This window comes from Lepeophtheirus salmonis, chromosome 11, assembly GCF_016086655.4.
Source record: "Lepeophtheirus salmonis chromosome 11, UVic_Lsal_1.4, whole genome shotgun sequence".
Classification (NCBI taxonomy): Eukaryota; Metazoa; Arthropoda; class Copepoda; order Siphonostomatoida; family Caligidae; genus Lepeophtheirus; species Lepeophtheirus salmonis.
Genome location: NC_052141.2, coordinates 11,459,252 through 11,479,937, shown reverse-complemented (window position 1 = coordinate 11,479,937; position 20,686 = coordinate 11,459,252). Strand labels below are relative to the sequence as shown.

The 20,686-nt window shown below is 32.5% G+C and overlaps 2 protein-coding genes and 2 long non-coding RNA genes across 4 annotated transcripts in view; 2 read left to right on the top strand and 2 right to left on the bottom strand.

Moving 5' to 3' along the window:
- The window catches only part of LOC121126291 (uncharacterized), a 360,273-nt gene that overhangs the window by 192,893 nt on the left and 146,694 nt on the right, over positions 1 to 20,686 (top strand). The window lies entirely within an intron of this gene.
- LOC121125843 (uncharacterized) lies at positions 11,798 to 13,452 on the top strand. Its single transcript, XR_005866766.2, has 3 exons — positions 11,798 to 11,952; positions 12,050 to 12,148; positions 12,214 to 13,452. It is a non-coding gene; the product is annotated as an uncharacterized lncRNA (long non-coding RNA).
- LOC121125841 (uncharacterized) lies at positions 15,947 to 16,810 on the bottom strand. Its single transcript, XR_005866764.2, has 2 exons — positions 16,194 to 16,810; positions 15,947 to 16,035 (listed from the first exon to the last, which is right to left on the bottom strand). It is a non-coding gene; the product is annotated as an uncharacterized lncRNA (long non-coding RNA).
- Positions 19,791 to 20,639, bottom strand: LOC121125840 (mitochondrial intermembrane space import and assembly protein 40-A). Its single transcript, XM_040721082.2, has 2 exons — positions 20,304 to 20,639; positions 19,791 to 20,224 (listed from the first exon to the last, which is right to left on the bottom strand). Exons 1-2 carry the CDS (start codon positions 20,534 to 20,536, stop codon positions 20,053 to 20,055), a joined length of 405 nt encoding a protein of 134 aa, XP_040577016.1. The 5' UTR covers positions 20,537 to 20,639; the 3' UTR covers positions 19,791 to 20,052.

The following is a 20,686-nucleotide window of genomic DNA, read 5'->3' as shown; positions in this document are numbered from 1 at the left end:
AAAAAAAATGCCGGGAGAAGGTGGGAGTGAGACATATGGTACAGCTGAACGAAGATCACTGTTAATATCATCTGCCTGTTATATGTTGTTGTTGTTGTTGTTGTTGTTTTTTGGGGGGAATGAATGAACTGCCATAAAAATTTTCATTTAAAATAGAATTGGTGCCGTGAAAATATTATAATTATATTCAAATTCATATATATCAGGTGTGGAATCTCTTAAAATGTCAGGGGTTTTTTTGTCAATAGAGAGCGTTTGAAGCCTGTTGAAGTATATGTAGTACCCAAAGTGTCATTTTATTGCTAAAACAGCCGGCTACAAAAAAAAAGGTCAAATAAAGAGGAATTGCGGCATGTAAAATCACTTTTTGTTCAATCAACAGACAAATGCATTGGAAATTCGTCGAATTCTTGTAGAGAGTTACGGCGATACTGCTCCAACTGTGAAGACTGGTCAAAGCTGGTTCCAACGTTTCAAAAGTGACGATTTAAATTTTATTCACAAAGAGCGTGAAAATCGACCAAAAAAGTTTGAATACGACGAATTACATGTATTATTGAATGAAGAGGATACACAAAGACAACAAATGATGGCGGAATAAGAGTGTATACAAGGTACACCGTATGTGATATAGTATACAGTATGACGCAAAGTTTGTATGTAATCATTTTTTAATGTATCTTGAATGAGAGTGAAGGACTCCTTTCTAACAACGAGTAGGTGTAGCTAAACCTCATATTAAAAAAAAGAAAACAAAATCTAAGTACATTATATGTATAAAAAATAAATAAATAATCTGACTTTAAATGAGGTTTAACGGTGACTGTATGTTGCATAAGCTCAGCCAGGTAGCGCACTAGAGATTTAAGGACTACCTGGATTATGAGTCATATTATTATTATTATTTAAAGCCGCTATCATTGCTTCATCATTCTTGAAGATAATACATCAAAGTATTGAGTAGCTACGTGTGAGAGTCCTTATGAAAAACAGAAAGTAACACTGATGATTATTTGGGAAGTTATATATTTTTGAGCAAATTTTTTCTTTGTCAGTTATTATCTTTCGTAGTTTAAGAAGTGGAAACATATTTTGTCATTGGCGAGGTTGCGTGATAATAAAACACTTCTTTTTTATATCAATATCATGACTGAAATCGAAGCCAAAAGAAAACTTGGTGCTGAATTGTTGTAGCTCAGGAAATCTCCCGTGGATGTCACCAGGGATTTATCCATCTAAAGAAGTCAGCTTAAGGGATTATGAGCCATCATTAAATTGGTGGAAATTTTTCTTGAGATTTGAATCTGATTGGTTTTTAGGTGTGGTGTACGACCGAACAACAGAACAACCGAACCCCCTACAACACCAAAGACGAACTTATCAGTCGGATCCATAAGGAATCCAAGTATTTTCCAAGGGATCACTTTTTAATGGCGTCATTGGGGGCATCTGCATTAATAATGACCTTCTTTTTTTTCTAATTATAATTATATGTATGTACATTGGGAAAGTAATCAATTTTATTTGCTATTACCACTAGTCAGTGGATGGATGTGTAAGACGTAAAGAATATTGTCGTAAATTAATTATATTTCTTTAGTAATAATTTATGTATTAAAGCAAAGATTATTGAGAGGAAAATGATAATTGTCATCACAAGAAATTGTGTACCAAAAAAGACTGATGGTTTATTAGCGACAAAACTTTAATAAAAAAGAAGTTATGAAAGATAAGTCCAATATTTTTTAATGAAATCGTTTCCTCTATTGTTTTTCCCCCAGCTTTTTTTTCTATATATCTTTACTATATACGAGGTGGGATTCCTGTTACGGCTGCTTGCAGCTGATCTAATGCAACGTCATGACCTATGAGCGGCTCTCTTCGAAAAAATAATCCAAATTATCAGTTTGACTACCTTATTTTTTTAATTTTTACATACAAGTTCATATAAAGTTATTCTAGGTCAATATTCACAACTTTAAAACGCAACTGATGCCATCAACAATCCATCTATAGAATCTGTTGAGATAAAATTTTAAATATGACCAGTCCGGATGTAAGCCTATTCTAAAAAAAAAAATAGCTGAAGGAGTCTTAAAAAGAATGAAATGGGAAAAACTAATTGAAGAAAAAAGCAGATTAGTATATATATATCAGATACATCAATAAAAAAAAGATATCGTTCTTGGAAGAGATTTTTTATATAAATAACGGCATATAAAATTTTCGAAAAAAAAAAAGAATTAAAAAAAAAAGTTGTTTTTAAGAGAAGATAAATTGGCCCTGGGGATAGTTTTTTTTTAATTGTATGAAAATGATAAATCAGATAAAAAAGAAGAAATATAGAGTTTGAACTAAAGCCTATGTTGAGGAAGGTTCTCGAAGAATTTGCCCTGAACATGTTTGCCTTTTATGTTTTCGCCTTCTATGTATTCACCTTGCGACACTTTCGCCTTGAGGCATGTTCGTCTTGTACTTTATGCCTTGGACCATTTTCGCCATGTACTATATTTTGCCTTACAACATGTTCGCCTTGCAACATTTTCACCTTGGATAATAATAGAAAGAATACTATTTCTTCTTAGTTATATATTTGTGTTGAATTTTTAGCGTTGTATTCCATCTTTGAGAAATTCAAAAGAAATAGCTAGACATTAGCAATTCTTCAAATCTTTATTATATACATATAATACGTAGGTTTTAAAGCATTGGGAAGGAATCACGGTATGCCACTGCTACGTTCCGTTGCAAAGAATAATTAATATTTAACTTTTCTTCATCAAAATGCCATGAAGAATACATGGACTATAACAGTAAAAATTCAAAACAAATCGATAACAAAAAAGAAGTAGTATTACCTCTACTATTATCCAAGGCAAAAAAGTCGAAAGGCGAAAATGTTGCAAGGCAAAACAGTACATACATGCGAAAATACATAAAGGCGAAAGCGCCACACGGCGAATACGTACTAGGAAAACACATAAAATGTAAAAATATTTAAGGTGAATCCTCCTGACACGGTTGGGGAAATATTCAGACAACTGAATTGGATGACAGACGTTATTTGAATGAACTAAAGAGTGGATAACCAACTCACTAACCTTAGGTAGTTTATATGAAGGAACATTGGAAGAGAAAGATCCTGTTTCTTTTGAAAACAATCACTGGAGACATTGTAATTTTTTTGTTTTTGTTAGAGTGTACTCTTATAGTTAGTATAATGGAATAAGTAATTGACATTTCTGTTTTTTTCATTATTAAATGAGCCTTGGGCTTAAGGATTTTTTTGTGTTTTTGAACCGGAGGAAATCAAGATAAATTAAATTATAATACAATGAAAAACAATTTTATATAATTTTACTGTAATATTGCACAATCTTGTTTCTAATATTTCCAAAAATTAAAATTTATGTTTTTATAAGAATAAAGTTGAAATATGGTTATACCAAAGTTTAAAAAAAACAAAACCAAATGACACCGCATTACAAGTATTTGTGGTGAAACTCGGCCGGAGACAGAAATATTTATTCAGTTAAGTCTTAAGATCTTTTTTTTTTGTATAAATTGTACAGCACATTTAACTTCCTGTGACGTCATTGCAATCCAAAATATCCGAAAGTTAAAAACCAACTGATGTCATGTTTCAATCCATCTGTAGAATTGGTTCAGTCCAAATTTTAAATGAGGCCAATTTCTTTGTTAGACCAATCCAAATGGAATTTTGCTTTGAGACTGATCTAGACCGAATGGTTCTTTGAATCGGTCTAGACTGTTGTTGTTGTTCTAATCATTTGGGTTCTTTTGGGGGGTAAACTCAAAAAAAAAAAAATAAAGACAGTAGTCCCGTCAATTTAAGTATCTTTCCGGTTCAGTTCAGCCTTGTATATCAGTCCTAAATAAAGGACTGATATATTTTTTTTTATTATAAAGTTTGATCCTTGATGAGAACAGTCAACTTTATTTCTTCTTGCATTATGTAATTAGTATTAGTAACAAAAGTCTTAAGGTTCGGTCCTGAGACTGGAGTGGACCAAATAAATAAGGAATGCACAGTACCATTACGATACTTTGAATAGAATTTGAGGCCCACCTTCCACTATTGTTCCCATCTTTTAAAAATTATAACGGTCTAAGACCAGTGTAATATTGGCAGAAGGAACCCCAAAACTGGACTGTATTTTTCTAATTTATTGCCTCGAACCTATAAAGACAACAGTAATTGATAATGGATATTTATTTTATTGACTTTTTTTATCCTTTGTATATTTATACTAAAGTAGCCTTCATATTATGTGCAATTTGCTAGTATAAAAAATGTTGGCCGTAAGTAGTGCACATGCATGGACATTAATAAATAATAATTACATAAAAAGATGCCTGCAATGTAAATTTAATGTATTTTTAGTGGCTCTTATTGCTTAATGATCCAGTGGTTCACATTATTTTTACAAATCCTAAAACATTGATAACCTTCATTAGAGGCCCATCAGGGGTTCCTTATTATTATTTCATTTTTTTAATGAGGAGGAAACTATTAGCAAGCCCCTCCTAAATCAATGAGTCTCAACCGGGGCTACATGTGTTTATCAAAGCTAAAGAAGAAAAATGCAAATGTGATACAATATGTATAACCTTGAATACTTATAAGTATAAAATTGCACTAGTAAGATCTTTTGACTTAGATGCTGTTAGGGATGTTATTTTCGTAGAGAAATAGTAGTAATAATCCATATTTGAACATTCTCCATTACTATGAGTTGGGTATCCTATAAAAACAAGACAACAAATGCACCTAAAGCAGTGTTGGTTCCCTAAAGGCTTCCGTTACCAAGAACTGGAGGATAATCCCAGTTGATCATGCAATCAAGGCTGCAACACAATTTAGTTCAAAGATCAAAAAGGTTATTAAATCCCGAGGAGGTCTCGTCAAATGAATCAAAACACTAGGTCATTAGAAACAAGTTTTGATTAGAATTAATCAATAAACGACCATGCCTTTAATATTATAATTTGGTGGGAATTAATTCACAGTTGATCGGCAATGCCCTTACATATATATTTTTTGTACAAGTTGCAATAAAAAAATGAGACGAATAGTGCTTCAAAATGAAGGATTTGCAGGACTTGGGATAAGGATACTTAAATATTTGATTTTTTCTTGCATGAGTGATACATTAATGGTGCCATTTTAAATATTTGGATACATATTATTAAAATATAAGTATTCTGTGGTTCATTATTAGGTTCAAATAGCGCCACTTATATTACTCATAAATTCATAATAATTTATTTCCCAAAATAAATTTAGTAATTCAGTAATCTTTTGCTCTTCAAAGAAGGGGTCCATATGGAAGTCAGTCATTCAAACCTCCCCCCCAAGCTTCAACCTCAGCACCAACCTGGTCCGAACATGGTAAATGCCTTTATGAGGAAATCAAGGTCCATACTGGCCACTGCCTTTAGAATGGAAGCCTGCAAATAGTCAACTGTGTACGTTTATTGACTCTCTCTCCAAGACACCCCACATAGTTCAAAGGTTTTAGATCCAGGAAGGTAGGAGGCCACATGTCTATTCATTTAAATCGTATATTCCATTCTATTTTTTTACTAGTTAATTCCAGAAAAAGCCAATGATTTTTCCTTGCAGGTGATACATATCCATCAGTCACCTTGAATACATTGACAACATCGTGAATTCATTAAGTTGCTGGACGTGCACCCGACCATAATAGCCACAGGTTGTTCGTATTCGGAGGATATCTGATGGATTTTTTATTTTTCCTTAGACTTTAATAAACATAGATCTTAAGGGGGTTTGCCAATATATTGAGGTTTTAACTTTCCTACTCTGTATATGAAGTTAATAGGGGTTTCTCCTATTATCTTCTATTAACTCACCACATGATACTTCATCATTAATTTAGAAAGTTTTTATTTTATTTTTAAGTTCCCAATTTCAAAGAGGGAAAAATAATATGGGTATCAAAACTAGGTCTTGGATAACTTCTTCTTTCTTTTCTAGATGGAAAATAAACAACCATCCAATTATGTAGGTAAATGTCAAAAACAATTTAATTTTCAATTACTGCACTAAAAAATTGAAGAAATTGACTTCTATTATTACATTATAGAAAGCTTTCAATCACAAACATAAATTCAGGGCTTGAAACAGACTTGTTCAGTTTAGTAAATAACTAGTGGATCCCGAATATCAATATTGAGTTCCTAGATATTTCTATTATGTACTTGATTTCCTCTATGATTTCAATTTTTTTTTATTTGTTAGTAACTTCTACAATTTGCTTAAATAGCGGTCTGGCAACATAACTTCCTTTTTTCAGAAGGAAATAAAACAAGTTTGATGTATTAGAAAAGTTTTATATTTGTTTCAAAATATAAAAAATATTATTATGTTTTGTTTTAGAGAGTTTTAAAAATTGTATCAGCTACATGACGTCCATAGACTGAACTTTGGTCTTTTAATACCCCAAGATTTTTTTCCGTTTTTGTGTCTCTTTATATAACTTTTCTTTGAATACGTTTTAGAGGGATTAACAAAAAGATGTATTATTTAATTAATAATATTTATTGTTTTTATTGGCGATTTTGTAAAGTTCTTTCAAATGTTGGGTTTTTCGGAATAAATCCGATTAGAGTTACTTCATTTGAACCAATCTCAAAAATTTATATTTCTTGCAAGTATGTGATAACAGCAATTCTAGATCTCCTGCATTATTAGCGGTCAAATAATTTAGTAAATTTCAAATTATGAAAAGGAATTGAAAAAATTATTAGTTGATTTCATTAAACTGAAGTAATTAAGATATTTTCATAAATCACAACAAGAAAAACTCCGAATCTTAATTGAAATTTTTAAAACTTCTATTCATTTCGTTACAACTTTAGCGAACAACCCAAATAATAACAGGAATCGCCATAGCCCAATGGACTTGGGATACTTTATTATTTTGAACTTAATGTGTGCAGGTTCGCGCCTCGGTGATTCCTAGAGAAATAAATATACTTTATGGATATGGATTTCACCAAAAGATTCTTAGTTTAGATGGAACAAATTTAATACTGTAATGTTTACTTATACTGTATCAATACAACTCCATCTAACCAATTAAAGAAACATTTAAAAAAAAACATTAATAACCTTAAGATCAGTAAATAATCATCATTAAATACGTGACGATAAAAACAATAAAATAACAAAAAGCTTTATAATATATATATATATATATATTTTTTTTTAAAACAAGGTGTAACAATCTAATATAGTCTTTAACAATGGTTTACATCTGTTTATTTGTGGCATTATTAATTGCTTTAAGTGAATAAAAGTAATATTGTACTTTTGTTATAACAGCATGATGTAGGAAAGATGTCCCTCAGAATTTTCCCTACGAAAGATGATTGCTACTCCTTTGCAACGGCGTTAAAAGCTGCCCAGATAGCTTTGCAGTCATATAAAATGTGAGATGTGTTCTCCTCTTCCACTTCACAGAAAAAACACCGCTCCTTTGGTTTAATAATAGAAGACACCTCAAGTGTACCTGTACAGACTCTGTAAGTAAATCCCTTTTCAGCTGGAGACAAAATGGGGTTTGGAAATACTCTACAAATTTGCTTTCCCGCCACATTCAGACCTCTTTGTCTCCCAACACTCTCAATTAATTTGATTTAAGATATTAGACAATTACCAAAGATCTGATAATCTCAAAGAGGGAGAAGTATTTCTAAAAGTACATTCTTTTTTTTGATGTTTGATGCTCATTCTGCACCCGAGCTCTCGTAGACTAAGGGGAAGTTCATCCACAATCTCTTGGTAATTGTCGTATTTCTTGTTCCCAAGAAAATCCTGCACCACCTTAGTAAATGCAGTCCACGCTCGAGATTCGACAGCGGGCATCCTCTCAATGAAATGTATGTCCCTGAGTTATGTTCTGATCTGGGATCCGTCGAATATCCCTGCCTTTTTCTTTGCATCACTAAGACTCGGAAAGGTTCAACATATGTATTGATCAAGAGTATTTACAAACTGCTTTATAATACCGAGTTTGATGTGCAATGGTGGAAGGGTTCTATTTATTCGATCAACTAGTGGTTCATTAATGACATTCTTTTCTCCAGGTACAAACGTATGCCTTGATGGTCATTCCATTCTAACTCAGTGATCATTGTCAGCTATACTGTCCTAGTAGCAAAGGATACAAAGGTATTTTGTGTAACCTCCTTGTTGACCCGAAAGGAAGTTCACTATTTTTAAATCCACACAGATTAACCACTGGTGATCGAGGTATTTCAATTGTTCAAGTGCTATTTTGATGTTTCCATACTCCTCCTTCATGGAGACTGAGTGTCCAATAGGGATATATCCATATATGGTACCATTGTGGAGTAAAACACACTTTAAACTTCTTTTTGAGCTATCAATAAAGAGGCTCACTCCCTTGAATGATACGCAGATAATCCCATAGCCACAAGAAGCCCTTCAATGTCACTGCAGTATACAAAGTGATTGTCGGAATCAAAGAACTTCCTCAGTTTTGCATCTATGTTACGCAAGCATGTTTCGCTCTTGCAGTCTGGAAGCCAACAACTCAGTTTGTTGGTTCTCTCCAAATCAACGTCACACTAAATTTGAGCTTAGTATTTTTACCAAGATCTCAGAGTTTCGAGACAAGTCGTGCATACTATGCGAGATGTCCATTTTTTGTTTTGGTCTCCAAGCGGTACTTTAAAATAAGCAAGGTACACACTCTTAACGAAGTGAGTTATGTTCCGTCTTTGAGGTGATAAAGTGAAGCATCTCCAGATATAGCAGAATATATCTGGGTCACTACAGCACTTTCTTCTCCGTGAAGATGTAGACACGGCTAGCTTATACACTTATACACATGTGTTCGGATTTCGTAAACAGCTATGATGGTGATTTAAAAAATATTTAATATATAATCTCGAACGTTTACTAAATCCAAATGAGAGCAACACTGGAAATAATATCCAATGAGAGTTTTACTGGTATAGATAAGATTAAATAAACGATATATTGATTGGTAAAGGAAGAGCTGGCACACATCGAGAGATACATATATTAAAATACATTAAGTACTCGAGTCAAAGAGAGAGAAAGATACATACATATCAGGAACACGTGGTATCATTATAGGCTTTTTTATGAAAACACCCACAAATATTAAATATCAGATATCACAAAAACTTGATGTGATGTGGCAAATCTAAGCATATATTCGGAATCAGCAGTCCAAATTCTACAATTCATATAAGTTGCACACCAAGGATGCCCGTCGTTTCTATGCATTGTACAAATATCGTATTGCTTGCCTCGATATATAAATGGGAATACACAAGCTGTTTCCGTATTAGTAATACAGTCCCCTGTAATATAAATATTCTGGAATACTGTTGCCGGACAATGAGGATCAAAACTTACCTGACTTACCTTTTTCTGCGTGTTTTCATCCCTTCATACAGATTATTCAAAGTATTTGAATAAATTTTTTTCCAAGCTTTTGTCAGATTTTTTTTTAATTCAACCTCTGAAGTTACTGGCACATTTTCATTGAGTTCCCTCTGGACCAAGGCTCACAAATTTTCAATGGGAGACAAATCAGGACTGTTGGCAGGCCATGTGCCTTTGGTTCAGAAAAAATCCAAGTTGTCTCAACACCACTTTTGTGCCTCTTGTCCTCTCTGTGTCTTTTGTTTTGTGATGTGTCATACAACATTTTTCTCTACAAAGGAGGTCCAGTTTCTTCAGTACAAGACAGAACTGACATTTGAGACATGTTGAGGATCTCCGTTACGTAAAACTCAGTCGTTACATTTTAGTTTCGTGGAATCAGGTGAAGATCTGACGCTGTCTGGTGGCTGATAACGGGCCAACCTGAATTTTCAGAGGAAATTTCTATTATCTATTATACAATTCTATTATCTTTTGCCCAAACCCGATATGTTTAGGGATTTGGGGTATGAAATAGCTCAAATGGACTTTCATCACTGAAGAGGATACATTTCCTGCCATCTGCAATACAGTGTTTCCGTTCACGACAGAATTGAAGCCGGGCCTTCCTTCGGTTTTTTAGAAAGTTTGGGGTGCAGACGAGGTTTGTATAGCAATGCATTCAAAGAGTGCCTGAGGTAATTGTGGACTGATGGCTTGGATATTGGGTTTGCCCTTCGGAGTCGATCTTGCTGCAAGTTTCCTTGTGGATTGCCTTATTTTGGTTAAAGATTTTGAAATCACCAGTTTTGGAACTTTGCTAATTATTTTCTTCCTTCCTCGACCCTTCTGATTTGTAAGGGTTTGTCCATCCTATTCTTTTCCTGAGAGGAATCTGTAACCTTTGAGCAGCGTCTCTCTGGCTTGATCCACCCTTTATCTTGCTAACATCTTTGGCCCTGATTTCCAAAGAGTGCTCTCTCTCCATTTCGGATATTGAATTTCAACTAACATCCTGTGGTGTTTTCTGTGCCATTTAAAACTGATATATGATGCAATCATCGGAAATTATTGCATCAGAAACATTCAATATTGCCTAATGAATACATACTGTATATTATATTCGGACGATAAAACTATTGAATGATGAAGAATCATGCCAGGATATAACCCTTCCAATATGTTATAATACACCCTGGCTCACCGGTTATGTAGATGAACTGCTAAGCCCCAAAGGCAAGTAAAATTTATCCCACGCCACTTCCCTGAGCATCAAGGAACCATTATAATATCCAAAAATACACTCCACTCTCAGGTTGTAAAGCCGAAGTACTTGGCCTGTAGGAAGTTTAAACTCCACTGTTGCTGCGTTTCTAAGTACAAAGGAACCCTTCTCATAGGCTAAAATACACTCTGGCCCACAAGTTGTGTAGGTGAACTGCTGAGCCCTGAGGCAGTTTTAACTTTACCACCGCCGGGCTGTATTCAGGATATTAGAAGGGTTCCTTGTTGCATAAAGACTTTGAAGACATTTGCTCTCTCTAAGGTAAACAAATTATTTTCTGGATATCGTGGGATCTGTTGACAGTCCATGGATTCTTTTTTGAATACAAGATGATTCGATTACCAAAGGACTTCAAATTGTTTAGCAATTTTCTTTCGTGGACAGCTCAGGTGGCCTTCATTTTGTCTGTAAGGATATGCCTTTTATAGAGGTGCATGAATGCTTCCTTGGGTCAATGTTCATGAGCCTGGAGATTGTTGTACGGCTTACTTGAAACGTTTTTGCTAGAGCGTTAATCGGAGTCGTAGGACATGATTTGAAAGAAAGTTTCAGGCCAAGGAGGAATATGGTAGTGCGTTTTTATCACTCCGGGACTTGTAGGCTTTTCTCTTATATTCCCCTCCCTCCTTCCAGCGAGTGTAGACCTCATAGACTCTACTCTTTGGATATAGAGCATCTTATGGATGTAGGGTTGGGAGTGCCCCGTGCAAGCAAATTCAATGATGGTGTTCCTCTGGGACTCCTACATCGTCAATATTTTTTTTAAATTAAAAGTTGCACAACTAACTTGAAAGAAGGGCTCAACCTCTCACTTTAAATTTTAAAGATATAGTTAAACATTGTCCAGATCCTGAATTTTATCGCAGTTTAAAGAACAAATTTTATTTTCCTTAGCAGTTGTCATTATTATTTAATTCCTGAGTAGGTAACATCCTTTTCTAAATAGATTCAATTATGTTCAAAACCTGTTTAAAACATCCGTGAGTGCTCATAAAAGACGGAGCGTAACTCTGAGGATTAGTTGTGCAGTTGTTGGACTGGGAGTAGAATTGGGGATCGACATAGGAGTAGTACTAGCAAATATCATTGTTTATATCCTTTTTCCTTCCTCTCTTGTCACAGCTGATTGTAGCTGATCTAATGAAACGTCATGAGCATTATTCTTTCTCTCAGCTAAAACATTCTTCAAATTGTGAGGGTAACTATATTGATTTTTGGTTTCCTTTTTTTTAAATATGCCTATTCTACAATGGATTTACCTTTGATTATCAAACTTCTCTTCTTCCTTTTCCCAGCTCGCGTTTCGTTTCGCGTAGACATTTCATATGGACTTCATATTTCTTTGATTTAATTCAAATATCAGAGTTAATCATTGGCATCAAATAGTATTCAATGTAAAATATTATTATTTTTTTTTTTTTTTCAAAGCCATTTGACAAAGCTTCATCTATATTTATAGGAAATTGGTCAATTTTATTGTAGTAAAAATATCAATTTTCAGCCCCCAAGATGGCTGGTGTTTCCTCCAATTATGATGCAATTTATGACGTTAGTTAGAGCTCTCTATGACCAAGTATCCCTTCAACTACTCACCCCGGTGCCCATATCGAAGAAATATATGTATGAATATTTACTATGCTTCCATAAAATGATCTCTTAGACTTAGACATCTGCTCCCAGTGATGAAGAAGACACTACAGATATTTTTCAACCATTTTGAAAAACCTATTCTGTTTACTCAGTCTGTTTTGAATTATTGGGTTAGAGATCTTTATCTATCAAAAGAGTGTGCAACTGTTGTTTTCAAGACTGCATGAGAATCGAATGCGAACCCCAGCACAAATGTATCATTTTTTAAGATGGGCACGTTTGGACAAATAAATTACTTCTTTGTTTTCTTTCTTATTTTTTATTCATCATTTATTAATAATTCTTGTACAACATCTCCCTCCAATAAAGACTATTGTTTGCCGCTACCTTAGTAAAATAAATATTGAATATAATACATTTTATTACTCAAAGGCCTTAAGAGTTTCCCCTTCCACCTGGATTGCATTTAATAAGATCTCCATCTATCCGTTACTAATATATTTTCTCAATTTGGATATCCTAGCCACATGGAATCTGGTCCTCTCTTCATGTTCTGTTCAAGGGATTTCGTCTATATGTGCCTCACTCGATGGATCTCATCTTCTTTCATGGAAGTATCGCTCATTGTGCAGATGCCCCTTACCTTTCAAGGTCTGTGATAGTGGTTTTTGACCTCGTGAATCATTGCCTCTATGCTCAAAAATACATGAATTCTTCCAAATCTTATACAGAATAATCGTATACTGCTATAAGAGCCATCGAGTTACATAAAAAGACAGAATAATCCACTGAAAACCAAAGTGAGGAGAACAGAAAGAGTTCTAATCCTCTATCCACTGCTCCTTCATGGAAATTCTGAAGTCATTTTTTTCTTAAGTCAACTCTGCTTCGTCTCTTACTCTAAGAAAAATATTTCATTGATAAGAGTCCTTCATTTTCCTTGATGTATGTAATGCAGATATAACTTGTCTCAATCCCCATAAGGTGGAGTTTGTGATGTATAAAATCTATATTGATAATTATCTACCATTGATCCTTGATTTCTGTATTACCTGTGTGCCTCTTTTGTAATTGGAAAACGAGTAAACAATAAATACTAACTCTTTAAGATAATGTTCCTCTCTTTCATCGATAGTTTTGTCTGCATTTCCCATACATATTCTAATAAGTAATAAGTATATTTATTTATGTATAAAAATATCTCATTTCATTTTGAATATGTATGATAGGATGAAGACGGACTTTACTGCTATTAATGATCAGTATATACTGCCACTAATAATGTTAAACCTATTTGTTTTATTTTTTTATTAATATAACTTCTATATCGTATCATTTGTCCTTTTAAATTTGTCTGATTCTCTGCTTATAAATTCTATGATAATTTATAATGAATATAATAGTTTTTTTAATTGTATTTTTTAATATTTACCCATACTTATTTAACTTACTTTTATAAATAAACTTTAATAAATTTTCTTAATAATGTTCACTATTTCAATGTAACGACAAAGACGTCATACCTTTCAATTAAATAATAATAATTAATATCCCTATATAATATCGTGCTTCGTACAAACTCAAATAAAATAAATACTAATTATGTTTGTAATATTGAAATTATCTACTCATCGTGAATGGATCTCTTTATTGTTGCAATCTTGGAATCTCCTTCGCAAGGAAGGAGCCGAATCTGCTCTCTTGATCATATTAGAAGTATTTTTCTTCTATTTTCTCTATCTGGCTGCGGTTCTATCTCTTGGAGAACATATCTGAAGAGTTTCTGTATTTTTGTATCATCAAAAATATAGGCCCCGATTTTCGCAGTTGTAAGCTAAGTTTTACTGGATTTACGAAGAAACAACTGCCTGAATGGTCTTAAATGGAGGTCTTAGGTTCAAATAGTGTGCAAGGTGTTTGTGTAACATCCGTTTGTTCAGGTAAAACCTTGAGTATGCTGTGGATTCCAACATTTAGATGTACTAGTTTACTTAAGATATTTATAAGTATTTTAGTGTATTTGAAGTAGGATAGGATGAAGACAGATTTTATTTCTATTAATAATTAGTATATTCATCTCAGTGTAAAAATGTCTCATTAATTTTGTATGTATATGATTTACATTTGTCGCTAATAATTTGTTGAGTCCATTTGTAATATTTAATCTTAATAACTTCTATGTCATATCATTTGTCATCATGATTTTGTTTGATTTTCTATGAATGACTTCTTCTAAAAATTCTAATTAACATTTTTTGTATTAATTAATTGTTTGTCAGTTTTTTTAATTTTATTTTACCAATACTTTTTTAACTTAATATCCCAAAAAATACTTTAATTTATAAATTTACTAGTAATCTACTCCTACGGCTAAATTATATTAGCATATATTTTATAATGACAGATCATAAGGTGTTTAGCAATATACAATATGTGACTTTTTAAATTAATATCTCACAAAATCTTATTAATATTTATGCTACTTTAGAAAAATGAAGATTATAAACAAATCTTTTTTTTAAGCCTTAAATATATCCCTTGGGATATGCAAATGTATCCCAGGTTGGGAAACGGTGCTCTAGACGATAGGAAGAACATTGTCTTAGTTCGTCAAATCCTCTTCATCACAGTGAAGAACGCCTCAGCAATATATAATATTCAACTTTTCTTAGTCCTTGTAAAGAGAAGAAAAAGACTAGAATATGTGATAGACATTTTATAAGAACACTATGAAATAATTTGAGATTCAAAATATTATCACATCAATGAATGAGGTGGAATAAAGTGCTCAATATGCATTTTGTAATGTGGTGAATAATTTTCTAGAGAATAAGAAGGCAGATAACAGGATTGTGAAAGAGCTAATGAGCCTGCAAGATCTTGGGTGCCTAATGAGTCTCAAGGTGCATTATTTACACAGACATTTGGATAATTTCTAATGATAATCTTGTGGATATGAGCAAGGAAAAGGGGGAACATTGTACTCAGGACATTTAATCAAAAGAAGAGCGGTTGGATTCACGTATGATAGCCGATAAATGTTAAAAATTGATGAGAAACAAGCCAGAAACTGTTCATCAGAGATCAGCATAAAAAAATTACATAAATGCTAATTGCCATTGATCTGTGTCGTAATTGTTTTTTTATATAATTAGGTATCTATGTTTGATTGTAATTCCTTGATTAAGAATACAATAAATGTAGTACTTTAAAAGTCGTGTTTTATCTAGAAAACTTCGATAAATGGGTGGTAGTCATTTTCATCAAAAATGGAAAAATACATGATCTTCAAATCCTGATGTGATAACTAAAAATGAGTTCATACTCTTAATCAACAGACCAATTTTAGTTACAATCTCGTACTAGTCAGCCATAAATTTTCTTTAATAATAAAATTACTCTCTTAATAATATATATATTGAGAATCCATTCAAATTTCAATGATTTCATTAACTCAATCACTGTAGATTTTTCCTTTAAAATGATTACTCGTATTTTTTTTTTTTTTTTTTTTTTTTTTCAACTTGTAGTTTTTGATGTTTGGGAATGAAATTAAAAAGTCAACCGCTGTAGAAAGAAAATAAAAACACATTTAACAATAATTACTATTAGATATAAATTTATTTAAATAAATAGGATATAATAAGTCATAGAAGTGTAAAGATCACTCATTAAAAAATCCATTTTAATCCTGCAACAAGAAAAAAATATTCTTAAAATAAAAAATATAATTTGTTAAATTCGTTTGAAAAAAAGAGGGAAAAAGAAAATGTCGGCCATTTTCTTTTTTATAATAACTTAATATCGGCACTCATGATGTGCAAAACATATTGTAGGAAATACGAATACCTACGAAAAAGGAACAAAACCCAATCATTAGAAAGAATTGGTTATGATAAGATCCCACTTTCTCCTACTCATCAGGACCTTCTTTGATTTCCACAGGCTTAGGAGGGTCCTCCTTTGACTCACTTTTCTCATTCATTGCTTCACTTGTCTTACTTGGCTCCTCACTTACATCCACCTTGGGATCAGTATGAGGAACATCCTTGGGCAGTCCTCCCTTTCCTTTCTTCTTTTTCTTAAACTTGTTTTTATTTTGCTTGGGCTTCCTTCCTTGACTCGCTGACCTCGCCATTATGACTGATTAGTGTTAATTCAAAAGTAGTGAAAGGACAGGAGAAATCTTTTAACCAATTAGATGTAGTGATCTCTAGATCAATAGCTAGAATTGTAAAATAGTAAGCCCTGCCGGCATGTAGAACAAAGTAAAGAATCAAAGTGACGTCATAGTTACAAATCTTATGTTACAAAGTGATGACGTCTTTTCTCTTATTTCTCTCTTTTTCCTTCAAAAAGAGAAAAAAAAAATACCAAAACAAAGAATTACCCACCGGTGATATAATTAATTTTGTTATAGATTGCCAAATATTTGTTGGATTAACAAGATGTAACTATTTCAAGCTTGACCAATGAAACACTATTCGATTTTCCGGTAATAATGAATATAGCCTATATATGTAAATCAGTAGTTAACCAAAAATACTGATGACATTGAATATTCTTAGTTGAACTATGAATTGAAATATAATTTATTATTTCGAATGAATAAAGCCACTCTTAACCTAATTAGCTGGGAAATTCATTAAAGAACATATTTCACAAATCTAAACCTTCCCACTTCTTTTATAAAGACGCTTTTAATTGCGTCTAAAAAAGGCTGTAACAACCCTTGAAATGACACTTTATAATTATTAGGGCCCTTACGAGCTTGAGAATACCAATAATCGTACGCTCTAACAAAGTAACAAAAGCAACATTTACCAATTTAAATATTTAATTTAATTGTTAAAAAAACTAAATTTGTTATTTAGCTCTACCATGCCCCCAAAAAATAAAAAACCTCCTTCTCATAAAGCCAATTAATACGCTTATAATTAAAATAAACTTATTATGAATAAAATTGTAGTTCTAAACTTATTTTTTATGACGCATTTGAGTTGAATCTTATTCCAATTTTTTTAATTATCTTAGGTTGAGGATATCCAACCGAGTAGGTTTATGCAAATAAAATAATAATATAAACCCTCTTAGGATGCCAACCCCTACAACTAATCATCCTATGGGCTATGAGCTCCTCACTTATCCCGTTTCTCCACACTGTTTATGTGCCAGGCTGCATCCCCCTCGCTGGGAGTACTCCTAATGATAAATTTAGCCTTTCTCGTAAAACTTCCAATTTTCTCGCTACACCTGTGACTACCCCTAGCTCACGTCAAAGATCCTTTGATGGGGTCGATAATTCTGACAGGAGTGTTACTATAACTGGGTAGGGGGGTATGGTAATTTAATTTAAATAACAAATTTATTATAATTTCAAGGAAATTATATTTGGTTGAATAGGAAAAAGGGTAAAATGAAATCGCTTGTATATGCATTAAATCAAATTTTAAATAAAATAATGGTGATAAATTACAGTCCTTTTACTTCAAAACCTCAGAAAATAATGCTTCAAAGATTCATTACAAATAAATTAGTAACTCAGACTATGGATGATTCGTATCAATCGATAATAAATCATCGAACAATAAATGAATTATAATGTTTTGTACAACACGTCACATGTTCAAGATTGAATCAGTAACATTGTATTTTTTTTTTTTTTTCTTCACACAAGTAAAAAATTACTCGACAAAAACTCTTTAATTACAAATAATTACTCAATAAATGAACTTAGTATTTAATATAACATTTTTTTTCTTATTAAATCCCTTTAATACGTTTTACTGTACATGAACTGATCTTACTAAAATATCCATGGTCAAAATTTTACGATCCCTCGATCAGCTATCCTCAATCAAATGAATTAGTAACTTTTTTATTTTCCACTTATTTCTGAAAAATATCTTTAATTTCGGCTATGTTTCTCCTTTATTATAAATATATACATATTTTATTAATAAATTGAATTCCAACTTTTTAAAGTTTAGTTGTTTTATTTATTATCTAATTAGAATGAATAAAGAACAAATCTTATCAGATGGTGGATAATCTACTGCACGTCAAATTTGCTATGAGTCACCACGATTACGCCACAAGTTTAGGATCAACTTTGATCTAACTCTGTGTGAAGATTATATATGGTCACAGTAAGAGGCCATTAAATTTTGATAGGCCAAGGTAACACAAAATGTTGATTTCAAAAACATAATTGACCATCAATTTGGAATATATTGAGGTACAGAGCTGAAATTGATATCCTTATGTAGATTTAATAAAGATAATTTATACAGCAAAAAAAATAATTTAGGAAAAATTACCCTAGGCGGAGGTTTGCGCTTTTGATTGGAGAAACAACATTGAAATAAGCTTATGGATCTTATTGGAGGAAGAGATTGAAATAGTTATGTCTTTATAATTATGGGAACGTATATTATTCTATAATAGGTTTTACGTTTGCTAAATAAGTACTTTAATTAGGCCTATTGGTACATATGTTGTCTACAAGTTATAACAAAAAAATGAGATGACTAATTTGAAAGGAAGGATTTATAGCACTTCTGGATTATAATCATGCATTAATTAGAACATTCCATGGATGATGGACCTATTAGTTTTCTAATTTTTGACTATTTTAATACGAATGATGAAAATGGTAGTATTCTGTGCCACATTGAAAAGTTCAAATGACCTCAGTTTTATTATTCATAAATACATAATAACCATGTTATTTTATAGATCAAAGTGAAATGATAGTATAGATAGATATTAGAATGACCTATGTTGTAATTAAGTAATTCATTTTAAGATAAATAAACTGTAAATTCAAGAATTTGCTTATGCATGTTGTAACATGTATACTATGTTCTTGTGTATAAGTATAATATATTATTAAACTGAGGGTATAAAACACTTGTGTTTCATTTAATATCTAGAGTAAAAAAGTTATAATGCCTTGCTGAGTTCAGTATTAAGGGAAGTAGGAGAAATAACCAAATTTAAAAAAAATAAGTCCAATGGATCCATTGATATGTATACCAGAAGGACGAATATCCCCTTCAACGACGGAGAAATCATTTTAATATAAATTAATTGCACTGACCAACGTCTGGAAATAAATTTAGGGAGTATAAAGCCTAGAAATAGATTCGGAACAGAGCTCAAATTAATATCCATATGTAGGTTTAATGACGATGTTTCATCTAGTAAAAATCCAATTTAAGAAGAATGACCATAGACAGATTTTATTATAGCGTGTCCATTCTATTTTTTCTTTTATATAAGGATTTCAAAAGTTATGTCAATTCAGTTACCATCAATTTTGTGGCTTACTTTAAAAAAAAAAGAAAAAATGGGTGGAAATTACCTCTACATCCTTCAAGTGTTAGATTAAGGAGAGAAGAAAATATTGCCCCAACCCTGTTAGTGCATAAATTATGTCAAAACTGTCAAACTTATTTATATTTCGAACTTTGAGAAACAATAAATACCCAAAATAATCCATATCACAGATATATAAGAAAAAGAGGATCCCCACTTTCAGTAGATACAACGTGTAAGGATTCTCTTTGTCATTACATAGACACTAAATAGTTACTTTTCCTATAAATTTCAAAAAAAAAAATATATATATATTTCTATATATATCATTCTTCAATTTTAATTATTTTAGTAGAAATCCTTAGGATGCGCCATTAGCAATTCTCCTTCATTTTTCGCCATCCTCAGGTGGCGAAGAAGAGTCTTCGTTTTCTTCAGAAGGCATAGAACTACCACCACTCCCACCGTTTTTCTCATCGTATAAGTCCGGATATTCCTTCATACAATCCTGCATACCATTAAACTTTTCAATGCAGTCACTCCCTTTGGGCTCCGCTTCACTGCAAAAAGAGTCAGATATATATTTGTTAAAGCTGGATATTTAATTATCAATCCTTTCATGATTTGTAAGACATTCACCTATAATGAAAGCAAGAAAAGGCCTCGCGGAACTCCACACCGCATGGACCAATGGCCATTCCACCTAAACAAGGACAATTCCAATTAATTTCTCCATCAGGAGTGATGAGACCGGGTCGCTGATCCTCTGTTCCATCCGAATTCTCAAACAGAACTTCCTTCTCCCTCTTTAGAGCATCCTCTGGTGTGAGAAACACAAGAGTATCCTTCCCTTCCTCCCGACAGTAGGACATTATTAATTCAAATATAAAATAAGTCACAAGGCATGCACTGATGAAATAAACAACAGCGTGAGCCAGCTAGATCTTTGGATTTAGGTAGCTAGCTAACAACCGAAAATCTCTGAAAGATGGAAAACCGTGACACTAGCGCCAAAAGTAATA

Excerpts from the sequence above, each read along its gene's own strand:
- LOC121125840 (XM_040721082.2), bottom strand. The coding sequence starts at position 20,536 with ATGTCCTACTGTCGGGAGGAAGGGAAGGATACTCTTGTGTTTCTCACA. Across the intron at positions 20,225-20,303 it reads TTTTCTTGCTTTCATTATAG|TGAAGCGGAGCCCAAAGGGA; the intron begins GTGAATGTCTTA and ends CTCTTTTTGCAG.